We start from the raw sequence: 21,147 nt of genomic DNA, 5'->3' as shown, positions 1-21,147 counted from the left end.
TTACAGTGGATGATTTGAGTGACTATTTTCTCAGTTCCTCCAAGGATAGTACATAACTAGTGCCAATTCAGATGCAGAAGGGAGAAGTTAATTCATTACATACGATGGATGTCTTGGGCTTAATTCTCTCCTGGGAACCCAGGTTATTTGGACTGCATATATGGCAAGGCCTTAAAAAGATTTTGCTTTGACTGGCTTGTGATGTTTATCCAAATAACATTTTTTTTTAGATTACAGGTCCACCAGGTTGTGGAAAAACTCAGTTTTGTATAATGATGAGCATTTTGGCTACATTACCCACCAACATGGGAGGATTAGAAGGAGCTGTGGTGTACATTGACACAGAGTCTGCATTTAGTGCTGAAAGGTATGAGATTTTATTTTCTATTATAATGTTTTACTTTTGTAACATATACAGCATGAAATATTTACACATAGGTTAACATCCCCCCTCCACCCCCCCTTTTTTTTTCTGAGATGGAGTCTTGCTCTGTCGCCAGGCTGGAGTGCAGTGGCGCGATCTGGGCTCATGGCAGTCTCCACCTCACGGGTTCAAGCAATTCTCCTGCCTCAGCCTCCTGAGTAGCTGGGACTACAGGTGTGCGCCACCATGCTCGGCTAATTTTTGTATTTTTAGTAGAGACAGGGTTTCACCATGTTGGCCAAGCTGGTCTTGAACTCCTGACCTCAAGTGATCTGCCTGCCTCGGCCTCCCAAAGTGCTAGGATTACAGGTGTGAGCCACTGTGCCTGGCTTTTTTTTTTTTTTTTTTTTTTTTGAGATGGAGTCTCTCTCTGTCGCCCAGACTGGAGTGCAGTGGCGTGATCTCGGCTCACTGCCACCTCTGCCTCCCAGGTTCAAGCGATTCTCCTGCCTCAGCCTCCCGAGTAGCTGGGATTAAAGACGCCTGCCACCAGGCCTGGCTAATTTTTGTATTTTTCATAGAGATGGGGTTTCACCTTATTGGCCAGACTGGTCTCGAACTCCTGACCTTGTGATCCACCCGCCTCGGCCTCCCAAAGTGCTGGGATTACAGGCATGAGCCACCATGCCCGGCTACCCCCCCCCCTTTTTAAGAACACAGAATGCTGTTTTAAATAAAATTTTCTTTTAAAATTCACACAGGAAACAGTTTCTTTTTGTCTTTTGTATTCCTTATTGATATAAGTAGGGATCTTGGCTAAACTGTGTTTTGCAGAAAGTCAGGAAGATGTTAAGTTGAAAAAATAAGGAGGAATTTAAGTAGAAAATGGGACAAAGGGTAAACTAAAAAGAAAAACAGCAGGTTAGCTGCTTTATAAGGACAGATGTTTCTCAACTTACAATGGGACTCTGATTATGAAATCCAGATACCATTTCTTAATAAAAGGAACGAGTGTTCCTTGGGGAAATGGCTAACTCAATTCTGGGGTAGGAAATTTTAAAGTTGAGTGTGAAACATCATATTAGTTAGCGAGGAAGCTACAAAGACTATTTGGGGGTGTCCAACAGACTCAGAAGAGGCTCCCACTGGCCAAAGACGGAACAAATTGCAGATCAATGTGAATAATAATAGCAGTGGATTAAAACATGAAATAATTAAATGAGTCCATAATGACTTTAAGAGATGAAAAGGAACCAATTGATTGTCATTGGAGGGTTCTGAAGAAGCAACTCATTATTGTGAAAATGGGCAAAAAGAGAAGTCAAGTATCTATTTTTCTGTTTTTATATGAAGTTTGTTACTGAGTAATAAACTGATCTTTTTTTTTTTTTGAGACGGAGTTTTGTTTTTGTTGCCCAGGCTGGAGTTCAGTGGCACGATCTCCGTTCACTGCAACCTCCGCTTCCTGGGTTCAAGTGATTCTTGTGCCTCAACCTCTGAGTGGCTCCCAAGCGTGCGCCACCACACCAGCTAATTTTTGTAGTTTTAGTGGAGACAGGGTTTCACCATGTTGGCCAGGCTAGTCTTGAACTCCTGACCTCAGATGATCCGCTTGCCTTGGCCTCCCAAAGTGTTGGGGATTACAGGTGTGAGCCGCTGCGCCTGGCCTAAATTGGTCTTTTTATAAATGTATCCCAGTAGTAAATGAATAAGGAATGTTAGAATATTACCAAATTACAAACTCTGACAATCTAATGGATCTAGGCATTTAACATCACGAAAAGATGATGAGTCACTGGGGTACTTTCTGATGGAAGAACAATCAAATTTGAATGCGATCAAGGCTTCAGATCCAGCCACCAGTTTATAACATAGCTAGGGAAGAGAGGAACACGTCAAACTACTCTAGAAAATGCAATTAGCAGAATCCAAACTGTGGGAAATAACAGAACAAGCAACTTGGTTTCCGTAACAAATAAATTGTAAGATTAAAAAATAGTTGGAAGGGGAACCTTTGGATTAAAACAGATTTAAAAACCTTGTTGATCAATTGCTGTGTGATGAACTTATTTGGATCTTGACTTAAATAAGTGGCTTAAAAAAAAAAAGAACCGAAGAATAAACTTTGAGACCACTGGAAATTTGAACATGAAAATATATTTGAGATTAAAGCTGGTAAAGACAGTGGTTCACTCAAATTGTCCAAGTACTCTTTAAAATGCCAATGACTAGCCTTCAACTAACAAGCCAAGTAGGTATTAAATAGCCAGTTATGTCATAAATAGCTAATGTGCAAATAGCTCTTACAAAGGTCCTGGGGAATTTGGGTAAATAATTCAAAGATTAAGATTATTTTTATAACAGCAGTTCAGTTCACTGTAATGGATTTCTGCTTTCTGTGCACCACATACAAAACTGAGTTTAGGATGTCTTCTTAAGGAGTAAACTGTTGCATCTGTAATTTGTGATCATCTCTAATATGGACAATATATTGTTAATTCAGTTCATGTATACTAGAATTCTAATGGTTGCCAAAATTTTCATAGACTAGAATGTGGGGATGGGTCACTGGATTAATCAATTTATCTACATTCTCAAGGTATGTACAAGCATATGCTACCTAAGACTATATCATATCTTAAGCAGAAGTCCAGTGGGTTAAACAGAACAAATAAAAAACCAGCAGATCTTCTCTGGATCAATCAGATCTAGTATTACAGTTCAGAGCAGTGTAAAAACCTTATCAATGAATTGGGTGATATCTGCATACATACAGTAGCAGAAGAGTAGCAGGTGACTTGTCTGCATTTTCCAAATGAATTTATGGAGAGTCTTATGTTTTTTGTCTTTTCATAGAGCCTTAATTATTTACTTTTTGCATCCTCCATATTTACTTATTTCTCCTTCATATCTTTTTCTGCCTATGTGCATGTTGGTATTTACATCAGAGGCAGGTTGGAAAATGAAGAGGTAAGATTTTAGTTCCTTTGTTGGAATTATGTTGCATAGTTCACAAGGAGCTCTTATGAAGCTCATTTGAGAATAGGTGTTGAACTTTATATTGTATTTGGTTTTTTATTCCATTCTCCACAAGGCTTAAAATGAGTGATTGATGGACATTTGGGTTGGTTCCAAGTCTTTGCTATTGTGAATAGTGCCGTAGTAAACATACATGTGCATGTATCTTTATAGCAGCATAATTTATAATCCTTTGGGTATATACCCAGTAATGGGATGGCTGGGTCAAATGGTATTTCTAGTTCTAGATCCTTGAGGAATTGCCACACTGTTTTCCACAATGGTTGAACTAGTTTACAGTCCCACCAACAGTGTAAAAGTGTTCTTATTTCTCCACATCCTCTCCAGCACCTGTTGTTTCCTGACTTTTTAATGATCACCATTCTAACTGGTGTGAGATGGTATCTCATTGTGGTTTTGATTTGCATTTCTCTGATGGCGAGTGATGATGAGCATTTTGTTGGGTGCATAAATCTTTTGAGAAGTGTCTGTTCATACCCTTTGCCCACTTTTTGATGGGGTTGTTTGTTTTTTTCTTGTAAATTTGTTTGAGTTCTTTGTCGGTTCTGGTGTACAGCACGGCAACTATAGTTAATAATACTGTATTATATACTTGAAATTTGCTAAGAGATCAGATCTTAAGTGTTCTCACCATACCAAAAATAAAATGGTAACCATGTGAAAAAAAACAAATGAGCGATCATCTGGCTCCCACATGGAATGGATTTTGAGGTCTGGTGATAGGGCCAGGTAGAATAAAAAATAGGAATGCTCTTTGATATATATGCCAGACTTGGCATTCTTATACCACCTTCTAGTTTGTCATGGTGGGTCATAGAATGGAGCTGGCCCTGTAGTGTCTGATCACATTTCCTTCATTCTGTTACAGGACAGCTTAACCCCTATTTGGAATTATCAGGAAAGGTTGGTCAGTCGGTTAGGAAAACTTACTGCTGCAGATAACTGACTACCCAAAGAACAGTGGCTTAAACAAAAACAGGTTTATTTCTCTCTTATAACAAGACCTGAGTAGGTGGTTGCTGGCACTGGGTCACTCAGGTCTCAGTGATGACAGGGAGACCTAGGGCATGTACATTTTCAGACATTGGATTCATTCTGTGCTCAAGTCAATGGGAAGGAAAAGGGCCAACTATATCTTTTATCAGGAAAGTGTACTTTTATTCAGAATATCTGCCTCCTCCCTTCTGTGGATTTCCTTTTTGCTGCCTGTAGTCCTCTTGCAGATTTCTCACTGAGTCACCTCTATATGTAAAAAGAGGCTGGGAAAGTGAGGGGAGAAGATTGTCATAACAAACATGATGAGTTGTCTGGTTAATATTGCTGCCTGAATAAAACTGGGGCTCTCATAGCAAGGAAGAAGTGGAAATGGATATTGGATTGGTAATTAACAGTTTCTGTCCCAGCCCCAGCTGTTTCTGGACTTAGAGAAGAGGCAAGCTAGGGAAATATGAGAGTCAGAAAGGACTATGTTGTAGCTCTGTATGTTTTAGCATTGTCTCCACTTTGTGCTTACAAAGCTAGCCAGCTAATCAGCACAAATGAGAATGTGTTTAAAGGATTAATATGATGAAGGATTAGAGGATTCACATATATAGAATTTAGGGTAAGTGAGAAAAAGTAGAAAATAATTTCTTCCTATAAATATCTAGATATCTTTTTACTAAGAAGGAGGGAGAAATCAAAGGAGGAATAAATAAAAATTACTTAAGTTTAAAATGTATTACAGAAAACAAAAAGAAAACCCTGCAGATAATATACTTAAAAGCACTTTGGAAAGGTCAGTTCTATTTTTAGAAGCAATGCACTAAGTAGTTTATTGTCTTTTAGAAGATAGTAATCTAAATAGTTGTTAATCATACTTGTTCATCATAGACCACAATTGTATCTCCAGACTATTGAACAATTAGAACAGGTTTGTCCAACCCACAGCCCATGGGCCGCATGCAGCCCAGGATGGCTTTGCATGTGGCCCAACAAATTCATAAACTTTCTTAAAACGTTAGGACTTTTTTGTGATTTTTTTTTTTTTTAAGTCCATCAGTTATCATTAGTGTCCATGTATTTTATGTATGGCCCTAGACAATTCTTTTTCTTCCTCTGGGGCCCAAGGATGTCAAAGTTGGACACCCCTGAATTAGATAATTGTGTAGTCTGGTGCTAACCAGACTGAGTTACAGGGATTGCCTTGGGGAGAGGGGAATGCTATTCAGGCAAAGATCCGGATCCTCTTCTGATTGATCCAGAAGAGATCTGCTGTTTTCTTGCTTGTTTTGTTTAACCCACTGGACTTCTGCTTAAGATATGATATAGTCTTAGGTAGCATATGCTTGTACATACCTTGAGAATGTAGATAAATTGATTAATCCAGTGACCCATCCCCACATTCTAGTCTATGAAAATTTTGGCTACCATGAGAATTTCAGTATACATGAACTGAATTAACAATATATTGTCCATATTAGAGACAATCACAAAAAGTTGGCACTGTGGGTTAAGAATAAAAAATGAAGGTAATATGGATGGCAAATAGTAATAGATGTATTGAAATAACGCTTTTGGAGAAATAAAATGGGTAAAGGAAAATGAAGGTTTGGTTTTAGAACTGCAAATTGAAGGGGATCAATAAGTATGTGAGAAAATCTGAGGGATGTAGGGAAGTAAGAGATGAGAGCCAGGAAGGTCCTGAGGAGATAGGATATACGACTGGAATTTTAGGAGGTAGAAGTGAATATTCCTGAGTTGTAATGAAATCAGAAAAACTTTGAAAACTGGGAAGACAATTAGTCCAGCAAGGGAGGAAGACAATCAAATAATCACTAAAATGTGAAATTGTAAATATTATAACTTAGTATACAAAGGAGAGGTACTTGTATTGGTAGTGTGTGGGAGCAATGGCTAAGCTTAGATCTGAGGGAGCTGCTGTATTTGGTGTGCATGTCACCTCTCAGGGTGCCAGGTTCCCCACAGATAGTTATCTTTAATACCTAACAAACTACAGTCATGAGCCACGTAACATTTCAGTCAAGGATGGACTGCATGTAAGATGGTGGTTGCATAAGATTATAATACCATAATTTTTCTGTATCTTGTTAAAGTTTAGATACAAAGATATTTGTCACTGTGTTACAATTGCCTACAGTATTCAGTATAGTAACACCCTGCACAGGTTTGTAGCCTAGGAGCAATAGGCTATACCATATAGCCTAGGTGTGTAGTAGGCTATACTATCTAGGTTTGTAGAAGTACACTTTATGATGTTTGCACAACAGTGAAATTGCTTAATGACACATTTCTCAGTACATATCCCCATTGTTATGTGCCATATAGCTGTATTTAGAGTATCATTCTTTCTGGATTTGTATATAAAATTGGAGGCAGGGAGTGGTAGTGACCAGCCATGACTCGGGCTGATTCTGAAGGTAATACCAGTGTGGTCTTAAGACCGTTGACATATTTGCTTTTTGGTATAAATTTGGAATCTTTGACCCAGAAAGAAACAATAGGGGAGATAAATTCCCTCTTAATCATTTTTTTGAGATGGTTTCATGACACTGGGTAGGTTTTCCTCAGTTCAGTTTTTGCTGCCTTATCATTTGTAAATATAGGTGAATTAGTGGGGAGGGAGATCCTGAAAAGTTTCTAGGATATACAGTAGAAATAGTCATAAGTACTTATTACTGTAACAAAGCTTTGGAATATTCTGGAATCTGTAAGAAATTAATAGATTCATATCATTATATTCAGTAATACATATTGAATGAATGAACAGAGAAATAGTGCATATGTACAAGAAGCTTTGAGAAGCAGTAAGCCTACATTTTAGCACATTTATGATGCTATATTTTAACTAGGATTTTGGAAAACTTTTTACATTAAGCATATGTTTTATTTCAAGTTGGCATGTGGTCACTAATGAAAAGCTTTTATTTTTCCTTTTATATAAGAGCTATGAAGTCACATAGGGAACTAATAATTCTGAACAGGGTTTTGCTCCTTAATTGACATATGCCTTTTGATTCTGGAACTGGTTAGGAAAGAAGTCTCTCTGTATCCATGAGCAGTTAACTCTTTCCAGAATTGGAATCTTTAAAGTGCATTGTAGCTATCAGGTCCAAATTAAGGCATAGATAGTCACTTGCAAGGTGAGATTTGATGGCAAAAGAAAAACTAATATTGTGGCCTAGAACTTCTTTTTCTTTTAAAAGAGGAGCACTTGTAACCATTTTCTGAGGCGTTCTACCACAGTAAATCCTTTGATTGTGGGATTGATAGCATTATTGGTGTATCAGAAATGAGTGGTTCTGGGCAGTGGGACATTGAGAGTATAGGTAGGGTTAGGCTAAGTTAGATGATATGGAAGGGGAAGTTGGGAAGGCAGTGGTGTTTTACCTCAGGACATCTCCACTAGCAATTGATACGCAAATGATTCATCCAGGGAGGAAGGAGATTTTAGAAATAAAGCTCTTAATAGGTTTTCAGGGATGTTTTGGGGTTTGATGGACTAAGAGTATAAAGGTAGCTTTTCTGACAGCATGGCCCTTTAGAATGGTGCTACTTCCGTTTTATAAATTAGTAGTTCTTAGTTGGGGGAGTAAGGCAGACAGTTTCCCCTTTAGTAGGTACTTTGGAAATTTGTAGGGGGGTGCAAGAATAAGCGGTTTTTTTTACGGTAATAAATAGATGTAGTCTAGGGATGCTAGCCATTCTGTAATGTGATGGTCATTAAGACTGATAATGCTATAAATAATGTTTTATAAATTAGAGCATATTGCAGCATGATGTAATTGACATTCATCTCAGTTGATGCATACAGCAGCACTGTCAGGTGAGGAGGGGGGTATTATGATCTTTATTTTAGAAATAAGAAAAATGGGACAGAAACCGTGTGATGTGCCCAAGATCATATAGCTAGTAAGATAGCTGAGAGGTAGGCCGGGTACGGTGGCTCACGCCTGTAATCTCAGCACTTTGGGAGGCTGAGGTGGGCGGATCACAAAGTCAGGAGATCGAGACCATGGTGAAACCCCGTCTCTACTAAAAATACAAAAAATTAGCCGGGCGCGGTGGCGGGCCCCTGTAGTCCCAGCTACTCAGGAGGCTGAGGCAGGAGAAAGGCGTGAACCCGGGAGGCGGAGCTTGCAGTGAGCCGAGATCCCGCCACTGCACTCCAGCCTGGGCGACAGAGCGAGACTCCGTCTCAAAAAAAAAAAAAAAATAAGATAGCTGAGAGGTGAACTCATGTCCTCTTTCCACGAACTGTGGTTGGAAAAAATGATCGACTCTGAGAAAGGATCCAAGTAGTGTTTTCATTCATTCATTCAGTAATACCTGTTTGACATTTGGGCTTTCTGTCTATGAATCTGTCTTTATCCCATTTCCCATTGGGCTTCCAGTCTTTTTATCCTTGATTTGCAGAAGCTTTTTGTATGTCTTCTAAATATTAATTGTCAGTTTTATACATTGTAAATATCTCCTCCTGCTCTGTTATCTGTCATCTTTATAGTGTCCTTTGTTGAAGAGAAATTTATAATTAAAAAAAAATTTAGTAGAGATGAGGTCTGACTTAGGCTACAATCATAGTGGCATTGTACAATCATAGTGGCAATCACAGTGGCACAATCATAGCTCACTGCTGTCTTGACTTACTGGGCTCAAGGGATCCCCTTGCTTTAGCCTCCCGAATAGCTGGGACTATAGGCGTGTGCTACCATGCCTGGCTAATTAAAAACATTTTTTTGTAGAGCTGAGTCTCACCATCTTGCCCAAGCTGGTCTCGAACTCCTGGACTCAAGCAGGCCTCCTGCTTCCACCTCCCAGAGTGCTTGAATTCTAAGCATGAGCCACCGTGCCTGGCCAGAAATTTGTAAATTTGAAGTTGTTGCCCAATGGTATTGGTTTTCAGATCTTAATTAAGTTTTCCCCCACTATTAGGTATCAAAGATACTGTCTTATAGTTTTTTCCTAATATAGTTATAGTTTTATCTTTTATGTCAATATCTTTAATCCATCAGAAATCCATTAAGGATATATTTTCAATTTTTGTGTAAACTGCCACATTCTCCTCTAGAAATATTGTATATAATTGTGTCTTAACCAACAGTACTTTGAGAGCCTTCATCACTGTTTTTAGTTTCTTTAATTTTGTCATACTTATGGGAAAAAAGGGATAGCTTGTTGTTTTAACTATTGTGAGCCAACATATATTCATTGTCCATTTATATTTCTTTGGCAAATTGCCTAGAAATACACTTTGTCCATTTTTTCTTGTTGATATATATAAATGCTTTGTGTATTATGGATATTTATGTTTACATGATTTTGTTCCTAGGCTAGAATTCTATAATTTGTCTTTTAACTTTGGTTATGCTATCTTTTATTATCTATGATTTTTTTGGTGGTTGACCTTTCAGATTTTGCTTTATGGCTGTAGTTTTTAAAGTTTTAATTTTCAGGACCCTTACACTCTTTAGGTGGATTATGTCAATTGATATTTATCATATTAGAAATTTAAACTGGAAAATTTAAAGAATATTTAACTATTATCTATTATGCAGTAAGTCCATTACATGGTGTGTTTTTGTTTGTTTTTGTTTTTGAGATGGAGTCTCACTGTTGCCTGGGCTTGAGTGCAGTGGTGTGATCTTGGTTCCCTATAACCTCCGCTTCCCAGGTTCAAGCAATTCTCCTTCCTCAGTCTCCTGAATAGTTGCGATTACAGGTGCCCACCATTGCACCTGCCACCACACTGGGCTAATTTTTGAATTTTTAAATTAAAGACAGGGTGTTGCCATGTTGGCCAGGCTGGTCTCGAACTCCTGACCTCAAGTGATCTGTTCATCTCAGCCTCCCAAAGTCCTGGGATAACAGACGTGAGCCACTGTGCCCGGCCATTACATGTTAGCATATTGTACCAAAACACAGCTCCATTAGAAAAATAGAATCAGTAGAACACATATATTAAGAGAGTTATTGCAAAGAACTGGCATATGCAGATGTAGAGTTGTCTGAAATCCACAGGGCAGGCTGTTGGAAAGGGCAGGCTAGAACTCTTAGGCAAGGGCCTAAGCTGTTGTCCATAGGTGGAATTTCATCTTTTTAAAGGAAGCCTCAGTTCTGCTCTTAAGGCTTTTCAAGTGATCGAATTAGCCCACCCAGATTATGTAGGATAATCTCTTGTACTTAAAGTCATCTGTTTATGGACATTAATGACATCTACAAAATCCTTTCACAACAATGCGTAGATTAGCGTTTGATAGAATAACAGGAGACTATGGCCTAGCCAAGTTGACACAAAACTGCCCGTCATACTTTTTTTTTTTTTTTTTTTTTTAAAGAGACAGGGTCTCGCTCTGTCACCCAGGCTGGAATGCAGTGGCATGATCATAGTTCACTGTAACCTCCAACTCCTGGACTTAAGAGAGCCTCCTGCCTCAGCCTCCTGAGTGGTGGGGACTACAGATGTGAGCCACTGCACCTGGCCTTTACATGTATTTTTTATGGGAAATAAATACATTTTTGACTAAAAAAGGTGGGAAAAGAGTGGCATTGTTTTACGTTTTTGCAAATCTCTTTAGCATCTGACCTAACAGAAGACAGCTGGATTCGAATATCTACTTCTGCATTCAGTCTTTTGCAATCTGTTGTTCTGGTTGAGATATGAAGATCTGGCCTTATACTGGTTATAGCTGGAAAGGGAGGAATATTTTAATATTCTCTTCAGATAATTAAAGATATGCTTCTTTGATACTACACCAGGAATTGAGTAATAGTTGCCTAGAGGTTGGTTGTGATATAGAATCTGAAACCATATTATTGCATTTTTTCCATAGTTACATTAAAATCTATTCATCTGTCTTAGGCTCTTAATGGATATTTACCCATGCATGATTTTGTAATATTATGCATTTGTCACTCAGAAAATATTGGTTCACTGTCTTATGGAGTTCTTCTAAATGTTGACACATTTTGTTACTCAATATAAAAAAATTTCATTAGTATCTTCACTGATCTGAACAAAAAGTATTTAAGTATTGGGATGCAGTCAAACTCATCGTAGCAGATGTAAGTTTTTTAGAATTTTGATTTTTCATTAAAAGCTTGAATTTTATCATTGGCAGTAAATATTGCCACTTGTTTTTTTCCGAAGAGTCAGGCTTATTTTGCTCATTTTGAGAAAACATCTACCAAATACTTAAGTCAGAAAAAGCATAGCTTATCTGTCAATCATTCTTTCAAGTAAAAATGGTCTCCCATGGAAAAAGTGACTTCTTAATCTTAGAACCCAATTATACAGGTGTTTTTACTTGAGACAACAGTTATACTTCAGAATGTAGTAGAAGTGCTTCTATTTTGTCAAACAAAATATTAAAAATATGTCTGTGTTCTAATAAAACTCTATTGACAAAAACAGGCAATGGGCCAGGCATGGGCCATAGTGCACAGTTTGACAACCCCTGCTTCATTTACTTTCTTGAGCAAATGGAGAAGATTAATAATAGCCGTTTTGAGGTTTTTATCTATGAATGCCATCATATATATATTTTTAAATCTGGTTTTTTTTGACTGATTTTTCTCCTGGTTATGGATCTTTTCCTCTTCCTTTACTTGTCTGGTAATTTTTAAATTCTATGTTAGACATTGTAAATTTTACGTTGTTGGGTGCTGGATTTTAACGTATGTCTTTAAAGAGTGTTAGGTTTTGTTTTAAGGTACAGTTTAGTATTAGTTTGATCCTTTTGAAGGTTGGTTTTGAATTTTGTTGTAGAAAAATCCCAGGTATAGTCATGCTTTGCTTAACAATGGGGATATGTTCTGAGAAATGCATTGTTAGGCAATTTCGTTGTTGTATGAACACCATACAGTGTGCTTACATAAACCTAGATGGTATAGCCTATGGCACACCTAGACTATATGATATAGCCTATTGCTTCTAGGCTATAAACCTGTACAGCATGTTACTGTATTGAATAGGCAATTACAACACAATGGTAAGTATTTGTGTATCTAAACAAAGGAAAGGTATAGTCAAAATATACTATATAAGCTTATGGGACCACTGTTGTATAAGTGATGCATCATTGACTGAAATGTCGTTATGCAGCGCGTGACTGTGGTTTTTATTCTGAAACTTATTTAGCTCCACTACTAAGGTAAATGCTTCTGAAAATTCTGCCCAATGCCCAGTGTATAATAAGGTCTCTTTATTCTTCATCTTGTGTAAACCCGAATGTTCCCACCCTGTGTGGGCACTAGGAATTGTTCAGTCTGATACTTTCTGGTGGTCCTTTCCTCAGCCTCAGGTAGTTTTCCTTCACACATGTGCAGATTAGTTCTCAAGTGGACCTTTCTGCAGATCTCTGCAGTGCTCACTCTGCACACCTGCTTCCTCTCTGGTACTCTGCCCCCTAAGTTCTAGCCACCTTAGCTTTCCCGAACTCTGATCCCCATCTCCTTAACTCGGATTGTCTGCCAGGCTCTGTTTGCTTTCCCTTTCTTGTTTTGCAGCCTGGAAACTGCCTCTGGAGCAAGCTGAGGCGATTGTAAGCACATTGTGTTTGTTTCCTTTCTCTCAAGGATTACAGTCTCAAGCTTTCTATTGTTCAGTACCTGAAAGCTGTTATTTCATGTATTCTGTCTGATTTTCTACTTATTATTTTAGTGCAATTCTTGTACCAGTTAATCCTTTGTGGGCAGAAGTGGAAATCCTTTCTTTCATTCTCTCTTGAGTTCACTCTATCCAGGCTTTAGTTCCCAGCTCTATAATGCAACTGATTAAAAAAATTTTATCCAACCCAGTAGCAGCATTTGAAAGAGTTGATCACTCTCTTTTTCTTGAAAAGCTTTCTTCCCTTGACTTCTTTTTATTTTTTTAGACAGGGTCTCACCTGACTCTGTCACCCAGGCTGGAGTACAGTGGTGCTATCATGGCTCACTGCAACTTTGACCCCCCAGGCTCAAGCAATCCTCTCACCTCAGCCTCTTGAGTAACTGGGACCACAGGCACGTGCCACCATGCCCAGCTAATTTTTAAATTTTTAGTACAGATAAGATTTTGGTATGTTGCCCTGGTTGGTCTTAAACTTCTGGGCTCAAGAGATCCTCCTGCCTTGGCCTCCTAAAGTGTTGGGATTATAGGCGTGAGCCACCATGCCCAGCCCACTTGGCTTATTGGAGCCACTCTCTCTTATTTTACACCTACCTTCTTGATCACCTCCTCCTCTCAGTCCCTTTTGCTGGATCCTCCTCATCATTTTAACTTTTAGGCTTTGGGGAATCCCAGAACTCAGTCCTAGGACCTTTTCTCTTCTATATCTGTACTCAATCCCTAATATCATCTGGTCTTATGATCTTTAAAATCTTTTATGGGCTATAACTCCTGGATTGATATCTGAATTCTGAGCTTTCCCATGAACTTCAGATTCATATTCGTTTGCGTAATGACATGGAACTTGGATAGGTTTACATACATGGATTTCCTGATACGTCCAAAACTGCATTTTTGATTCCCTCATAAAGGAAATAAAACATGCAAATAGCACCAATAACCAAAACCTTTATCTGAATCTTGTCTTTTCTGCTTCAATAAAGTTGTGATTCCATTCTTCTAGACACTCATCCAATTAGTCAAGAAATTCTTTCTTTCTTTCTTTCTTTTTTTTTTTTTTTGAGATGGAACCTCACTCTGTCGCCCAGGCTAAGTGCAGTGGTATGATCTTGGCTCACTGCAACCTCCATCTCCCAGATTTAAGTGATTCTCTTGCTTCAGCCTCCTGAGTAGCTGGGATTACAGGCGTGTGCCACCACACCTGGCTAATTTTTGTAGTTTTAGTAGAGACGGGGTTTTGCCATGTTGGCCAGGCTGGTCTTGAACTCCTGACCTCAGGTGATCTGCCTGCCTCGGCTCCCACAGTGTTGGGATTACAGGCGTGAGCCACCACGCCTGGCCAAGAAATTCTTTTAGCTCCTCTTTTGAACTATATCTGGAGTCCAGTTACTTCTCATCACTTGACCTGTTACTTCCCTGGGTGAGATCACTACCAGCTCTTAACTGGTCACTACAAGCTTTTGTCTGTGCTAGCTGATCTCCTTGCTTTCACTCTTGCCCAAGCCTCTTCTCCATTTGGCAGTTGGAGCAGTCCTTTAAAAAAAAAGAAGTCAGATCATGTTGTTCCTGCTTCTAGGCTTCCCATTTTGCTAGATAAAAGCTAAAAAAATACCACAGACCTAAAGGTCTTATGTGATTTGGCCTTGGCTAACTCTTTGTTTTCTATTATTCTCCCTCTTACTCCCTGTGTTCCAGATACTTTAGTCTCTTTGTTGTTTCTCAGACACACCAGGCATCTTTCCACATGTAAGCTTTTGCACTTGTTATAATTCCCTATTCTTGTGTGCTATTTCACTGGATATCCACATGGTTCATTTTCTTACCTCTTTTAAGCTTTTGCTCAAATATCACCTTATTAATGAGGCTTTGTCAGTTCACCTTACATAAAATATAAAATAGCACTAGCCCCACCTGTCACATTCTATTCTCTCATCCTGCTTCATTTTCCTCTAGAGCCTTATTACCTGATATGTAATATATATTTATTTGTCTTCCTCAGTAGAATGTAAACCCCATGAGAGAAGGGTTTTTCTTTTTCTTTTGGTGGTGGTGGTTGTTCAATGCCATATTCTCGGCACCTAGAACAGTGCCTGGCATATAGTAGGTCCTCAATAAATATTTGTTGAATGAATGTATCTTAAGTGCTCATTTTGTAAAGAATACTTTTTATAAAAAGATATCCACTAGATGGCATTATTTTCAAACTTTATATAATTAATGTCTGGGAGCAAACGATAGGTTCTTTTCTGTTTTTTGCCTTAAACAAAAAAGATCTTTGTGATGAAGATTGTCACAAGAAGTTACTGGGATGAATGCGAGGCATGTCGAATACTGCATTTATATTTGGTTTTTGATTTATATTTTTTAGATTTTTTTATAAAATAAAAAGCATTTGGAGAAACAGAAAATTACAGCATATTGGTGTGTAAATGGTCCATTTAATACAGTTATTTAGCATGGTAGCTGTGAACAAAGGTTGTTCATGTCTATCTTTTGACTGTTATTCCTTTTCCGAGGCCTTCAGCAATGGGAAAGCAGCAATAAGTTCCAGAGCCTTTCACTCCTCAAGCCACTAGTGGAAATTCAGCCTAGTGCTAGAGGGCAGAAAATTGTCAGCTGCTGAGTTCTTGTTGCTAATGAGCTAGGTACTCTCAATCTGGTTCCTAATCAACTGGGCATTCAAATTTTGAAAAACTTCCATGTTTCTAGAAGATGTTGCCAGACCTATCCTGTTAAAAACTGGTAGGTTCTAAGTGCCAGAGATTTTTAGCTGACTTCTCTGACCAGCACTAAACTCAGCAAATAGTTTCCCTAATCAAAAAATTTATGCTTTCCCCGCAAACTGTCAGGATTTGGCTGCTCTGCCTGTGCCAGTGCCATCTCATTGCTTGATTTCCTCACTTACCTCATTTCCTTCTTCCATTTCAATCCCTGTGCCTCTCTTAAGCTCTTTTCCTGGATGGTTATTTGATCCATTTTATTCTCACTCTTCACACCTCTTTTGGTACTATTCCTTACTCATGAAGTATTTTTTCCTCTTCCTGTTCAACTTAGCTATGTATATTTTTCTTTTCAAATTGTTCAAAAATATACTTAAAAACAGTTGTTGAAGTTCTCTCTTCTCTTTTTCTGTTTTAGGTTTTTCTCTTTTATTTCTAATCAGAGCAAATGTAAGGACTTGTTTTGTTTATCTTTTCAAAGTTCCCAGCCTCTTCTCAGAACTCTAACTATTTCGAAATGAAAACACTATTCTTTTGTACTTTTGAGTCTCTAAATGGAACATAAAATATAGGATGGTTTTCGAGTTTACAGCCTCTCCTCCCAGTTCCCCTGGGATGGCTAAGTACTAGGGCTGATAAAATGTCATTTCATTTAAAATGAAATGTGACAGTTAAACTCAAAACATTTAAAATGAAATGAGATGGTTAAACTCAAAGACTTATATTTTTAACATTTTAAGCCATAAATATGAGAAATTTCTAGTAATGCTTTCCATATCTTATAATATGAATGATGGTGTTTTAACTTGTCACTCTCTTATGTTTGGACTACTGCATATATTAAACTGGCTTTGAGGCCAGAAATCAGTGTTTAGAAAATCACTTTTTGTTTACTAAGAAAATATTGGAACATTAATTTGTTTGGACCATAATTTTCTGTTTACCAAGGAATTATTGCATAACATTAATTTGCCTGAATTGTTTCAATTGAGAAAGCGTATTTTTCTGGAATGAGACATGAAGACTTACTGATATCTATTATAATACAATATACCATATTTGTTCAAATATACTTATTTCATTCAAGAAAATGAAAGCATTCTTATTTAGTAAACATACCTTATAGCTGCTACTCTAAATATCATTTACAAAAAACATATTTGATCCCAGAAAGATAAATCTCAGAGACATTGTTGTTTGCTCAAGATTAGATGAGATCCAACAGCCCTTGCTGGTTTCATGCTATGACTGCTAACCTCTGTTAGTGCTTGCAAAGGAGATTTTACATTCTAAACCTGTATATTAAGCCATTTTGCTTATACTTGCTCTATTGATAATACTTAGAAGTTTCTCAAGTAAAATTATTTAGAGATTCAGCAATGTGACTTTAAATAGAATTAACTATTTTTGTTTGTGCTGTTTTTTTTTTTTACCCACAGACTGGTTGAGATAGCAGAATCCCGTTTTCCCAGATATTTTAACACTGAAGAAAAATTACTTTTGACAAGTAGTAAAGTTCATCTTTATCGGGAACTCACCTGTGATGAAGTTCTACAAAGGTATGCTGCTTTAGATTTTGATTTTTTAGTAATGCGTTGAAGGTTTATGTTTTATCTTTTATGTTTCATCTTCTGAGTGAATAAGTCTTTACAGGTTAGAATTATGTGGAATAACTTTTTCAGTGTTCTTCTTTGTTATAGCCTTTTGGTTGAAGTCTTTCTTTAAAAATGAAAAAAATTAAACGAATAAAATGTTTTAGATTTAATTAAGTGGTGTAATACTTATCTATTGTTCCATTAACAAATTGTCTCACAGTTTAGTAGCTTAAAACAGCAAATACATATTATTTCACATAGTTTCTGAAGGTTAAGTGTCTGGGAGTAGCTTAGCTGGGTGTTTCTGGCTCAGTGGCGCTCAACAGGTTATAGTCAAGCTGGTGGCCAGGGCTGCAGTTGTCTCAAGGCTTGACTGGAGCTGGAGTATCTGCTTCCAAGCTCCCTAATGTAGTTGTTGGAAGGCCTCTGTTTCTTGCTGGCAGTGGGCAAGAGGCCTTTGTTCCTTACTATCTGGGCCTCTCCATAAATCACAACATAGCAACTTGCTTCCCTCAGAGTAAGTGACCTGAGAGACTGGGCAAGTGAAAGAGTACCCAAGATGAAAGCTGTAGTCTTTTATGACCTATACTCAGAAATAAGGTACCATGATTTTGTCATATGCTTGTGGTCACACAGATCAAGTCTGGCACACTGTGGGAGGGGCCTATACAAGGATGTGAAATACCAAGAGGAGAGAGTAAGTGCGGGCCATTTTACAGACTGGCTACCACAAGTAGTTTTACCCCATAATTGGAGCATTAGCATTATCTTAGGAGAATCAAGGAATTCTGAAACTACACAGAAACAGTTTGCTCTGTTTCCAGAAAAGTGTTATATGTCTAGAAGAGCTGAAAATAAGTTAGGTTTACTGAATTCTTGCAAATCATTACTGTAACTTAGGAAAGAATAGTTTGTTATTGTTTTTAATTTGCTTAGCCTTTGCAATACCCTTATTTATTTACTTTATCTTAAATTTATTGACTATTTTATAAATTCTTCTTTTATAGGATTGAATCTTTGGAAGAAGAAATTATCTCAAAAGGAATTAAACTTGTGATTATTGACTCTGTTGCTTCTGTGGTCAGAAAGGAGTTTGATACACAACTTCAAGGCAATCTCAAAGAAAGGAACAAGTTCTTGGCAAGAGAAGCATGCTCCTTGAAGTATTTGGCTGAGGAGTTTTCAATCCCAGTAAGTTTTTCTTTTTTTTCTCATATATCTTTTCCTTTCTTTTCTTTCTTTTATATTACATTCACCGACTTATAGTATCAAATAATAAAATTAGAGGAAAATGTACAACAGATGACTTTTTAAAGGTAGTACAGTCTAATTTCTATAGCAAACATTACCATCATCTTAAATTAGCTCATCTGCTGAGATTATTTTATCCTTTTAATAATTTGAGCCTGGAGTAGATTTAAATGATGTTTTTAAAAGTTCCTGTAGTCCTTCCTTTTCTTCCTTCTCATTGTTTACTCTTTGTATATGCTTTATATCACATTTCTCATATTATAGTAAAACTTCATGAAATTGCCTAGGTCCATTTCTATGTAATTAAAAAAAATCCTGCAGTTGTTGTTAGTTTTGTTGTAAGTATTTTAGGTTTAGATACTGTGTTATTGTGTTCAGTGCTGTTTTGTGTACAATAGGATTTGGTTTGCCTCAAATGGTAGAGATCAACCTTTAAGGGATGTTGGAATGATAGTAGTGAAAAGTGCCAGTAAGAAAACCTTGAAAGATTACTTGTGGCATGGCTTTTTGTAGTGGGCATTGTGATCAGAAATCTGAAGATGACAGGATATTGCAAGGGCTTGTGATGTGTAACTTGCAAGACATAAGTGTGTACTAAGTTACACTCCCATCTGCAGTGTGTCAGAGAGTTTCAGTTGTTCCACAGCCTCATCAACATTCAGGCTCCTCAATTTTAGTCATGCTTCATCTCAAGAAAAGATAGTTCCTTAAACTGAGATAAAATTTGGTTATGATTTTATAATTTTTAGATTTGTTTTTGGAAAATTAAAATCTTGGATCTTTGCAACATAAAGAATATGTATAAGTAATATAAACTACCACACAGCCTTTGAGATTTATAAAACCAAGGAAGAAGTCAAGGGAGAAAATACGGCATTCAAAAAGTTCTACATACTTTAATGGCTTTTTAGTTTGTATTTTGAATTAAAGTCAAGTGCTGTTAAGTTTATCTTGGGTGATGTTCATCTTTTACATCTTATTGTGTAGTCGGTTAAAATGATAAATTCAAATTTATATTTTTCCTGGTCAAGGAGAATAAGGGAACTTTGAAATCTTGTATAAAGATACTTGATTGAATAGAAATTTATGTCCTATATAGTCGGCCCTCTGTATCTGTGGGTTCTGCATCCATGGATTCAACCAACTAAGGATAGAAGATATTTGAAAAAACAATGGATGTGGTAGTGTGCCCCTGCAGTCTTAGCTACTCAAGAGGCTGACGTGGGAGGATCACTTGGGCCCAGGAGGTTGAGGTTGCATTGAGCCATGTTCATGCCACTGCACTCCAGCCTGGGAAACGAGACCCTCTCTCTAAAAATATATATATATTTGAAAAAAAAAAAAAGGATTATTGTCTTTGTACTGAACATGTACAGACTTTTTTCTTGTCATGATTCCCTACAGTTTAGCAGGGATCTACATAGCATGTACGTTGTATTGGGTATTATAAGTAATGTAAAGTTGATTTAAAGTATATAGGAGAATGTACATAGGTTATATGCAAACACTGCACCATTTTATCAGAGGGACTTGAGCATCCATGAATTATGGTATCTGCAGAGTAGTCCTGGAACCAATCCCCCATGGATACAGGAGGATGACTATATATTCTTATTTTATTGTGAATTCATACTGTTGCTTGACTTAATCCCATGCAAAATAAAATTCACTTTTTAAAAGTTGTGTTTGTTTGATTTTAAGTAGTAATTGTAGGCTAATGCTTTTCAGTTTTTCCTAAGGTGATTTATTTTCCCAAGTGAGAAAGGGGCACTGCTTTTCTTTGTTTTTAATAGAACCTTCTGAAAAAATAGGTACTAAATATCTCATTTCTCTGCTTCTGGCTTTGTTTATCTATTTAGAGATAAATGCAGTTTCTACTATGTACTTATATAACTGTGATATCTGTTTTTTGTGATAAGTAAGATTGTAAGATTGGTTTTAAAAGGATTTTGAAAAATATTTCCTTTAGAAAATGTTGGAATTTTCCTAGCTAAATTGATGCATTTAAATGGAAAATCTCTCACACAGGTCCAAGATTTAATTAAAAAAAAATAAAAGGAAATCATGAACTTTTACACATTTATACTATACTTGAATAGTGGTTTAATTAGGTTGATGCAAAAGTAATTGCAATATATTATAATATATATTGCAATATATTATTGTCTGGTTCATTCGCTTTACAAATTAGTAAACCCGAGCCTTTTTGTAGTTCCTTTTACATGCCAACAGAGACTCCTGTTCGAGGAGTATTTACTGTTCCTCAGCCTGGAACCTTCCTCCTCTAAATATCCACATGGCTTATTCTATCCTGTCATCTTATCAGTGAGGACCTCCCAAACCATATGAGTATTAACCATACCCCCGCTGTCCTCTTACTATGCTTTGTTTCTTCTCCATCACAGTTTTCACCCCTTAGCATGTTATGTATCTAATATTTGTGTGTTCCTTCTACTGCCTCATTCTCTCTCTCTATTTATTTATATTTTGAGACAGGGTCTCACTCTGTCACCCAGGCTGGAGTGCAGGCACAATCATGGCTCACTGTAGCCTCAATCTCCCAGGCTCAAGTGA

At 37.3% G+C, this 21,147-nt stretch overlaps 1 protein-coding gene across 14 annotated transcripts in view; it reads left to right on the top strand.

Moving 5' to 3' along the window:
• Positions 1-21,147, top strand: part of RAD51B (RAD51 paralog B) — a 662,595-nt gene that overhangs the window by 43,435 nt on the left and 598,013 nt on the right. For 13 of the 14 annotated variants that reach the window (XM_021941911.2, XM_021941908.2, XM_021941907.2 and 10 more), the window contains 3 exons: positions 231-367; positions 17,167-17,286; positions 18,330-18,513. In XM_021941911.2, coding sequence (XP_021797603.1) covers positions 273-367; positions 17,167-17,286; positions 18,330-18,513 — 399 coding nt within the window. In that variant the 5' untranslated portion in view covers positions 231-272. Of the gene's footprint in view, positions 1-230; positions 368-3,312; positions 3,335-17,166; positions 17,287-18,329; positions 18,514-21,147 lie in introns of all 14 variants that reach the window. The other variant, XM_021941912.2, reaches the window with a different exon arrangement.

The sequence above is a fragment of the Papio anubis genome, chromosome 7, assembly GCF_008728515.1.
Source record: "Papio anubis isolate 15944 chromosome 7, Panubis1.0, whole genome shotgun sequence".
Lineage (NCBI taxonomy): Eukaryota > Metazoa > Chordata > Mammalia > Primates > Cercopithecidae > Papio > Papio anubis.
Note: the sequence above shows the minus strand (reverse complement) of the source record. Positions and strands in the feature narration are given on the sequence as shown.